A 10,940-nucleotide genomic window follows, 5' to 3' on the forward strand; every position below is an offset into this window, starting at 1 on the left:
ATCATAAGTTGTTTACATTCTATGATGATAGCTACCTCTGGGCCTAAGTAATCATCAAATTGGTTCACCGAGTCCACCGTGAAGGAACAATCTGATTCAACTTCTATATTGTTGCATCCAATGTGAGCTGCCAAGTACAGCCCGTTTCTGATGGCAGTTAGCTCAGCTGAGTCAACTCCACTATGTTTTGAACAAACCAACTTTGCTGCCGCAATAAAATGACCCCGGTCATCACGAGCCACAACACCACAAGCACCTGAAAGTGTTTCATACTGAAAGGAAGCATCAACATTTATCTTCACTATCCCATGTCCTGGTTTCCTCCACATGTGATCATTCTTCCTTATTGGACCGTTGGGTATAGTTGATCTGAGGTAATTTGTCGTCAAAACCTTGATGGCTAGTGCAGTTTTTTCCGGCGTTTGGACTTTGACTCCCTTTAATATCTGTCGGCGCTGCCACCATATATACCATGCTGCCACAACTGCAAGCTCCTTCGTTGGTACCTCCGCATCATTCCCCTGAAGCTTTGATAGAATTTCCATCGTAATAGACCCTGATCCGTCCTCGGCGATAGCTTCCCATATGACTTGTAAGAAGCCCCGTTGCTCCCAAATTTTCGTCACTTGTCGGCACTTAAATAAGCAGTGTTGAATGTCTTCCGCCCCGACTGAACAAACTGGACATTGAGCTTAGCATGGGATGTGTCGATTTGCTAATACACCAAAGCATGGAAGGGTGCCATGCAAAATGTTTTATCTTCCCTGGTATTTTCAGCTTCCACATATCCTTCCAAGCTGAGTTAATATTTTTTGTACCTTGCCCATTATATCACACCCACCGTGCACCATGTTGATGTTCAAACTCCTTATGATAAGCCGATCGCACGGAAAATGTGCCTGATCCCAAGCCACGAAGTCTTCCGTCAAGTGATGGTTCAAAGGGATTTGTAATATCCTATGAACATCGACAGGAGAGAAAACATCACGAGTTAGATCCTCATCCCACTGGCTTGTGTACGGGTTTATTAACTCATCAACCTTTGAAAGCATTGTTGCACCCCTATTTGTGATTAGTTTCCCTGTGACACTTGATGGAATCCATGGATCATTGCCAGATATCGATTTGACCTTCACTTTCAACACGCCAAATGCAACCCCGTTTAAAGGTCTGAATACCTGCAACAATACTCTACCAAGTATAAGAAGAGCCTTTTCTGTGTCCAGCTTTCAATATGTCATCATCTGGGTAATATTTTGCCCTCAGAACTTGCGCACACAAAGAGTCTAGGTTTTGGATTAGTCGCCAGCACTGTTTTGCTAACATAGCAAGATTAAAACTGTGCAAGTCTCTAAAGCCCAATCTTCCTTCCTTCTTCAGAACGCACAACCTCCACCACGCAAATCATCTTTCATGTGTTCCCCTGACATGAATGTCCCACACTCAGGTACCACTCTCCTCAGGATTTTTCAACAAACCACCCACGCCTTTTGAGCCTTTTGTTTTCCTTTTATCAGAAAAACGCACATGTAGAGAGAGAAAAGTGAGGCCGTGTGGGGGCGGGAGCCGGCTTAGCTTTATTTTCTTTATGCCTGAGCTGCTGGAGTGCTGCCTCCTCAGCGCCTCCGGCCGGCGGCCTCTGCATATATATACGACCTCTCCCCCCTCCCCTGCACACCCCAACCTATCTCCAGTCACCACCATTATAAACCAACGGCCAGCTAGGTAGCTAAAGTGACCTCCTGTGAGCAAGAAAAGCTCGCCAAGATCAGTAGTGCTAAGCGACAGGTAGTGAGCCAAGCCAGAGCAACGAAGGATGGCGTCCGAGACGAGCGTCGCCGACGAGAAGGCGCCCGCTGGGCTGAGCCGCTACGAGGCGGACGCGGAGGACGGGCAGGAGGGCGGCGGCGACGGCAAGTCCCGGCTGTCCGGCCTGCTGTGGCACGGCGGGTCGGCGTACGACGCGTGGTTCAGCTGCGCGTCGAACCAGGTCGCGCAGGTCCTGCTGACGCTGCCCTACTCGTTCGCGCAGCTGGGCATGGTGAGCGGCATCCTGTTCCAGCTCTTCTACGGCCTCCTCGGCAGCTGGACCGCCTACCTCATCAGCATCCTCTACCTCGAGTACCGCACCCGCAAGGAGAAGGACAAGGTCGACTTCCGCAACCACGTCATCCAGGTACGCACGCGCCTCCCTCCTCCCTCTCTCCCTCCATTGCCGCTGCTGCATCCCATGATTCCAAGCTCTCTAAGCTAGCAGCAACCACCATTGTTGATCTGATCTTTGCATGCATGCAGTGGTTCGAGGTGCTGGACGGGCTGCTGGGCCGGCACTGGCGGAACGTGGGGCTGGCCTTCAACTGCACGTTCCTGCTGTTCGGGTCGGTGATCCAGCTCATCGGCTGCGCCAGCAACATCTACTACGTGAACGACCACCTGGACAAGCGGACGTGGACCTACATCTTCGGCGCCTGCTGCGCCACCACGGTCTTCATCCCCTCCTTCCACAACTACCGCGTCTGGTCCTTCCTCGGCCTCCTCATGACCACCTACACCGCCTGGTACATCGCCGTCGCCTCCCTCATGCACGGCCAGGCCGACGCCGTCAAGCACTCCGGCCCCACCACCATCATGCTCTACTTCACCGGCGCCACCAACATCCTCTACACCTTCGGGGGCCACGCTGTCACCGTGTAAGCCGACACGCCCCACCCCGCCCCATCGTCCCACTTGCTAACTTTTCACTTGCATGCCCTAATCTTTTTCCAAAGCTGATCATCTAGTTTATCCGTCGTATATATACAATGTTGTAACGGTCACTGGTCACGGAGCGTGCACGCTACTACTGCCCAGCTCGGGGTCACGTGCAACGGGAATGTCGTCTGACATGCGGGGCCGTCCCGTGTATAAGCAACGGGCGTCACCTGGGGACCACCTAGACCTAGACATGCACGCACGGTGCCCATATGCGTACATGCAGTATATCCCAAGAGCACACACGTGCTACCCACACATCAACCGAGCACAATGCTCGTGGATGCTGGAGCGGAACATATACGTTTCTGAATTTTCAACATAAACAAAGTTGAAACCTGAGCTAGCAGGATAATATATCTATCTACGATTTTCGTTACCCTCAAAAAAGAATTTAGGGTTCATATTTGTGGTACTACCAGCCAGCTTGTAGGTTTAGCACAAGATTATTCGTACTCCTACCAACAGTGTTCGTATGGTAGTACTACGTATAGCTTGTAGGTCTAGCACAAGATTATTCATTTTGTACAACTTTTTCGTACCAGCAGTGTTCACGTTGGAGTTTGGAACATCATCAGGCATCTGCAAAGAACCACACTGTTTCAGAGTAGTGCTGCAAAGTGCTGAATGCAAGACTGAGTACCGGTGCTTGCTACTGCAAAGTGCTGGAGCTTTGAGGCTTTGAAGCCTCCCTCCCTGCTTTTTTCACCACAGCTAGCGCAGCATGCATGCCCATTTGCATTTGCATCTCTTGCGCAGCAGTACTATTTTCCCTCGACAAAGAAAACACCATTGCATGCATGATAGTACATCAGCTAGGCGGGTCCACTTGCTGTGGCACAGCGAGCTGCCCCCGACACCTGGGCCCCGTCGCCATGTTCATGCTACCTTGTCACAGCAAAGCCCAACCACGTCCAAGTCCATCTCCATCTCGCTTTGTTCGTGTCGCGGTAGACTGTACATGCATCGCTAGCTAGTGAGGATAGCACGAATCTTACAGCACGCGGGCAAGAATGTACGCCGTCTGATCCGTGTTTGTGTGTGTGTGTGTGTGTGTGTGTGCAGGGAGGTGATGCACGCGATGTGGCGGCCGCAGAAGTTCAAGGCCATCTACCTGCTGGCGACGCTGTACGTGCTCACCCTGACGCTGCCGTCGGCGTCGGCGGCGTACTGGGCGTTCGGCGACGAGCTGCTCACGCACTCCAACGCGCTCTCGCTGCTCCCGCGCGACGCCTGGCGCGACGCCGCCGTCATCCTCATGCTCATCCACCAGTTCATCACCTTCGGCTTCGCCTGCACCCCGCTCTACTTCGTGTGGGAGAAGCTCATCGGCCTCCACGACTGCCGCAGCCTCTGCAAGCGCGCCGCCGCCAGGCTCCCCGTCGTCATCCCCATCTGGTTCCTCGCCATCATCTTCCCCTTCTTCGGCCCCATCAACTCCGCCGTCGGCTCCCTCCTCGTCAGCTTCACCGTCTACATCATCCCCGCCATGGCGCACATGGTCACCTTCCGCTCACCACAGTCCCGCGAGGTTCGTCATATTATCCTTGCTTGCATCACTTTCTTTTTTCTAATAATCTAAACACTGTAGTACGAGATATTGATGGATTGATCTAGATGCCGGTGAGATTTATCGACATGCATGCATGGGTTTTTGTTTGTGCATGGCTACACACCTGGGCTCCATATGCTTACAGCTGCTCCCAGCACCAGCTAGCTAGCTAGTCGCCATTGCTGCAGATGATGTAGTACATGTCTGTGAATAGTGAATCTGCTTGCGCACAGTGTAAACTGTGAACACTAGGGGGAACATGACCTGTCACTCATGTAAACTAGCCTCCTTCACAATTGCTGGCTCGTCGCTGTCAGATATGTCTATCGATCAGTTAACTGGTGACACAAAAACATTCCATAAAAAATACAGTAATACTTCAGTAGTTTGAGTAGTACTATTGTAGTATAATCCACTCCGTTGGAGTATACATTGTCTGCGTATCTGCTGCTCCTGCTGCAGCATGTTATGATGTCTCGCTGAATGCAAGACAAAACCGCAGCATGCAAGCATCCAGCTAGCTTAGCAGTGAAGTGATCGAGTGTCAGCCAATTCCTTTCAGCACCAGCGATGATAACTTCAAAAAAAGTACACCCACCACTCACCATCGTGCACAGTAGCGCAAAGTTGAGGGGAAAGTGCGGTGAAACGCGAGCGTGGTTTTGTATCATCTGCTGTCGGGGAGCCATTGGCATCGATCGATGGATGGAGCACGCAGCAGGCGCGCAGGCAGTCTGCGCATAATTCTGTCCGTCCGGACACTGATGCCGCCATGTCTAGAAAGCAACAAAAGCAGCAGCAGCAGCAGTAGAGTAGAGTACTCCGCCACTTGAGCGCTTGGGGGCTTGGGGCTGTCAGCTCCACGCACCAGATGCCCCCTTCATCTGTGACATCATTATTACCGCCATTCTCACATTCCCATGCCGTTTTGTCATGGTAAATACAGTACTACTATGAATTTATGTTTCTCTGACGAGGGATGCAAAAATGCAGAACGCGGTGGAGCGGCCGCCGCGGTTCGCCGGAGGCTGGACGGGGGCGTACGTGATCAACTCGTTCGTGGTGGCGTGGGTGCTCGTCGTCGGCTTCGGCTTCGGCGGGTGGGCCAGCATCACCAACTTCGTGCAGCAGGTGTCCACCTTCGGCCTCTTCGCCAAGTGCTACCAGTGCCCGCCCCACCCGGCCCTCGCGTCGCCGTCGCCCATGGCCCCGAGCCCGTCCATGCCGTTCGGCTTCAACATGACCGGCATGTTCGCCCCGATGTCCGCCCCGTCTCCGGCCCCGGCCCCGGCCCCGATGCATCTCGGGTCGCTTCACCACCACCACCGGCACCACCGCCACGGTCTGTGATCGCAAGGAGGGACGACGCGCACGATGGATGATTCGATCGCCCGGAGCTCGATCTACGTAGTTTCTAGCTAGCTAGTTAATCAGCAGTGTTACCTCGATTAGCCCTAGTAAAATCTTTTCTGTTGTTGTGCCTCTCTTGTTCTCTTCTTGTGCTGGTGGCAAGGCTTGCTATTAGTCGGCAGCTAGTGCGAGGCTGCCCTGTGTGTGTGTATGTGTGTATGGAGCTGCTTTTCAGGCAGAAAGAAGAATGTAACCCCAAGGAGGGAGATGCTCCTGCTCCTGCAAGTTTTTCTCAATAATAAATTCACGCCTCTTGCTGCCTATCAAGGTCGATTTTAAAGTGCCGTTGTTCTTGGATGGATTTTTGCTGAATGAAAAAGTTATAGGGACGACAGTATCCGGCCGATCTTTGGACGCATCCAACCATGTATGACATGGGTATGAGCAGCGCTCGTATAGCCGCTGGATCTAAGTGTCGTCTGAAAAAGTGAAAATCAGCCATCATAATGTGTGCGCAGAGCAGTTTCGAATGAAAAACACAAGCCATCATAATGTGTGCGCACAACAGGCTCGTGTCGTGTCTGCATTTTCAATTTTCAGTCTAGGGTTTACATGCGCGCGCCCACACACACAGTGTGATAGGCATGCACCCTGCAGCGTGTCCAGTGTAATCCAGTTTGTGACATGGCTAGGTCCACGTGGTTCCACTTTGATACGCCTATGGGCATTCTTATCAGCGATAAGCGGCACGGTTTTCATCCTAGACATGCTTTTTTATTCACAATGACATTTGCTTTGGGTAATCAAGCACAATTGTCAATGTAAGTAAGCACCGGTTCAATGTATGACAACGTCGACGGTGGGTGAGTGGTGTTGAGGTCACATAATGGTTGCGGTAGTCGGCTCTTCTTCTGTGTCCATAGGTTCGCCTAGGGTTATCCGTTGGTGCAAAGTCGAAGCCACAACGGCGGGCCCGGGTGGCAACGATGACGAGTCCCGGGTGGTACCGTTGTGATCATCCATGTTGCGGACCTTGTAAAGTTTTTCTCGTGGGTCTCCTTCATAATCGAAGTTTGTGATGTGCCCGTCGCCGGTGGTTGATTGATTTGGATGGAGTTTCATGTGGCTTTAATGCCCCGGACACACCGACTGGTTACTGGTCGTTACTCCTGGCGGGATGTAAACTAGTCCTGCAGATCAACTCTAATCTTTCCTGCGCACTTTGTCCTCACTCGTGCGCATCTGGACAACTTCCTAGTTGATCACCCACCATGAAATTGCTCAAAGCTGAGCACATTTAACTTTGGAGTCCTCTCCGAATGGGTACCAGAAAGAAAGGAATTTTTTATTGATATGAGTAGATGGTACTGCTTTGATCTTCCATGTTGCCAGCCCTGCATATTTTTTCTTGTAGGTCTCCTTCAGAATCGAAGTTTGTGACGTGTGCCCGTCGCGGGTGGTTGATTGATTGGCATGGAGTTTCATGTGGCTTCGCCTAGCCACTTTGGAGTGGGCTGGGTGTCATCTACGGCGAGGTAGAGTCGCTTTCTCATAGAGTAGGGATGCGATGACGCTGGCTCGAGGAGAAGGGATGACGATGATGTCTTTTGTGTTACCTCGACGAGGCTTCATTCACGGTGGTGTGTGAGAGGAATATCTTCTGTGTGCCGCTCAGTAGATTGTGTCACTTTTCATCTTTTTCCGTGACTACCTGAGCAACTATGTTCTTCTTAATTAATGGATGCAACTAATATTTTGCTTCTGTTTATCATCAAATACATACATGGTCTAAAAACACAATAGAAATAAGATATAATTGTTGATAGTTATGCAAATGATGACAATTTCACATTTCATAATAAAAAATGTTGCTTACAAATTGTCACTCCACAACATAAGCCCAAATCGGTCTTTGTAGTCCAGTCATGTGTTCTTTGCCAGTTGGGCTCACTTTACTGGCTTCAGGAAAGCCCACCTAAAATGGGGCTTTGTGGTTGAACTATGTGTTCTCCGCATGTTGGCCCCTCATTGGGTGCCCTAACGCATGTATGCTATAGCAGGAGACGTACATGCCTTTACTGGCATAGCGCAAGCCAACCCAATATGGGGCTTTGCGGTTCACTACTGTATTTTTCTACCTGTTGGACCCCTTATCAGTGCCCAGACATGTGTGTGCTAGGGATGGGGGTAGGTGTCTTTCCTGGCTTAGTATAAGCCCACCCAAAATGGGGCTTTGTGGTTGGCTCATGTGTTTTTCTTATGTTGGTTCACTACTAGGGAAAACCCTATACACAGAATCTTAGTAGCAGCGCGGCTCAAAAAGGAGCGCTGCTGCTAATTAGCAGTAGCGCGGGTGCAGAAAACCCGCTACTGACAAGTGCTTAGCAGTAGCGCGCTCGGCGTAACTCGCGCTGCTACAAATATCGACCGACAATGCCCACCCAACTCCATTTAGCAGCAGCGCGGTGCCGCGAGCCGCGCTACTGCTGTAGCTGTAGCAGTAGCGCGGTTTTTCTGAGGTCGCTGCTGCTAATTTTCAAATCGGGCACACTTTTGGTCCCAGTTAGCAGTAGCGCTTGTACCGAAAGCGTGCTACTGCTACTTTCTTAGCAGCAGCGCGTTTTACGTACCGCGCTACTGCTAATCCGCACCCACCACCTTTTCCCCACCCGTCCTCCCCCTCCTCTCCCTTTCCCCTACGCGCGGAGGCCCAAATCCAAACCCACACTCTTCTGATTCCCCTTCTCCTCCCACTCGCCATTCCATTCCTCGCCCAGCACCACTGCCGGCCTCGCACCTCGGCACCACTCACAAATCCGGCGACCTCCTCTCGCAGACCCCTCCCCTCCCCCTCCATCCTCCTCCTTCTCCGCTGTTGGAAGGAGAGGGAAACCAGCAGAGCGTCGTCCACATGGCGGCGGCCAGATCCATGCATGGACACAACCACTTGCACCTCCTCGCCGGGTCAAGGGTCCCACGACAAGCAGCAGCAGGTCCCCGAGCTCCATCTAGGGTTTCGGGCATCGGCACCAACTCCGGCAGCCACCGGTGAGTTACTCCTCCTACTGCTCTCTATCTCTCTCTTCCCTTTCTAATAATTTTCTTTTCTTTTGTAGCAGCAGTAGACGAGAGCTGCGGGCACAAGTTGGGTGGGGAAGCACCATCACCACGAAAAACTTCATCCCCTCCAGGACTAGTAGTAGCCATGAATGGAGAGGACGATGACGCCGAGCAGAAGCAGCCGCCATGGCTGCAATTAATTTTTTTAATTCTGAATTAGTTAGTAGTAGCGCGGGGCGCTGACCCGCGCTACAACTAAGTAGTAGCAGCGCGGGTGGCAACAACGCTACTACTACTAGAAGTAGCAGTAGCGCGGGTACCACCCGCGCTACTGCTAAAAGTTAGCTGTAGCGCCCTAGCAGTAGCGCAGCCCCCCACGCTACTACTAGCAATTATCCCGCGCCACTACTAGGGTTTTCCCTAGTGGTGGTTCTATTGTCAGTGGTCGAACATGTGTACGTTGGCCGACGCGGGAAGGGTTATGTGTCTTTCCTAGCTTGGCGTAAGCCAACCTGAAATGAGGCTATGTGGTTAACTCCCATGGTTTTCACCTGTTGGATCCAGTTAGCTTACCTCAACACCAAGTTGCCCCATGGGAACCATATGCGGAGCAGATCGTCTAGCTAACTGAGCCTACTAGGGATGCCAAAGTAACCATGGCATGATCACCTGGGTCAAACCATCTCGAATCCGGTGTCGTAGGCCTCGATTGTTTTGACAAGAGCGACCGCCCATAGAATTGCGCTCACCCGGTGTCGTAGGCCTCGGCTGTTTTTGTTGGGGAACATAGTAATTTCAAAAAAAATCCTACGCACACGCAAGATCATGGTGATGCATAGCAACGAGAGGGGAGAGTGTTGTCTACGTACCCTCGTAGACCGAAAGCGGAAGCATTAGCACAACGCGGTTGATGTAGTCGTACGTCTTCATGATCCGACCGATCAAGTACCGAACGTACGACACCTCCGAGTTCAGCACACGTTCAGCCCGATGACGTCCCTCGAACTCCGATCCAGCCGAGTGTTGAGGGAGAGTTTCGTCAGCACGACGGCGTGGTGACGATATTGATGTTCTACTGGCGCAGGGCTTCGCCTAAGCACCGCTACAATTTTATCAAGGTGGACTATGGTGGAGGGGGGCACCGCACACGGCTAAAAGATCAACTTAATCAATTGTTGTGTCTAGAGGTGCCCCCTGCCCCCGTATATAAAGGAGCAAGGGGGGAGAGGCGGCCGGCCAAGGGGGGCGCGCCAAGGGGGGAGTCCTACTCCCACCGGGAGTAGGACTCCTCCTTTCCTTGTTGGAGTAGGAGAAGGGAAGGAAAAAGAAGAAGGAAGGAAGGGGGCGCCCCCCCTTCCTAGTCCAATTCGGGACAGTCCATGGGGAGGGGTGCGACCACCCTTTGAGGCCTTTTTCTCCTTTCCCGTATGGCCATTAAGGCCCAATACGAATTCCCGTAACTCTCCGGTACCCCGAAAAATACCCGAATCACTAGGAACCTTTCCGATGTCCGAATATAGTCATCCATTATATTGATCTTTACGTCTTGACCATTTCGAGACTCCTCGTCATGTCCCTGATCTCATACGGGACTCCAAACTACCTTTGGTACATCAAAACACATAAACTCATAATATAATCGTCATCGAACTTTAAGCGTGCGGACCCTACGGGTTCGAGAACAATGTAGACATGACCGAGACACGTCTCCGGTCAATAACCAATAGCGGAACCTGGATGCTCATATTGGCTCCCACATATTCTACGAAGATCTTTATCGGTCAAACCGCATAACAACATACGTTGTTCCTTTGTCATCGGTATGTTACTTGCCCGAGATTCGATCGTCAGTATCTCAATACCTAGTTCAATCTCGTTACCGGCAAGTCTCTTTACTCGTTCCATAATACATCATCTCGCAACTAACTCATTAGTTACAATGCTTGCAAGGCTTATAGTGTTGGGGAACGTAGTAATTTCAAAAATTTCCTACGCACACGCAAGATCATGGTGATGCATAGCAACGAGAGGGGAGAGTGTGATCTACGTACCCTCGTAGACCGACAACGGAAGCGTTATGACAACGCGGTTGATGTAGTCGTACGTCTTCACGGCCCGACCGATCAAGCACCGAAACTACGGCACCTCCAAGTTCTAGCACACGTTCAGCTCGATGATGATCCCCGGACTCCGATCCAGCAAAGTGTCGGGGAAGAGTTCCGTCAGC

At 51.6% G+C, this 10,940-nt stretch overlaps 1 protein-coding gene across 1 annotated transcript; it reads left to right on the forward strand.

Annotated features, from left to right (window-relative positions):
- Positions 1 to 1,645: 1,645 nt before the first annotated feature.
- On the forward strand, positions 1,646 to 5,993 carry LOC125547374 (auxin transporter-like protein 3). Its single transcript, XM_048711266.2, has 4 exons — positions 1,646 to 2,176; positions 2,296 to 2,690; positions 3,817 to 4,282; positions 5,297 to 5,993. The coding sequence occupies exons 1-4, from the start codon at positions 1,817 to 1,819 to the stop codon at positions 5,651 to 5,653; spliced, it is 1,578 nt and encodes a 525-aa protein (XP_048567223.1). The 5' UTR covers positions 1,646 to 1,816; the 3' UTR covers positions 5,654 to 5,993.
- Positions 5,994 to 10,940: the final 4,947 nt, after the last annotated feature.

Source organism: Triticum urartu, chromosome 1A (genome assembly GCF_056163025.1).
Source record: "Triticum urartu cultivar PI428250 chromosome 1A, HENAU_Tu73, whole genome shotgun sequence".
Classification (NCBI taxonomy): domain Eukaryota; kingdom Viridiplantae; phylum Streptophyta; class Magnoliopsida; order Poales; family Poaceae; genus Triticum; species Triticum urartu.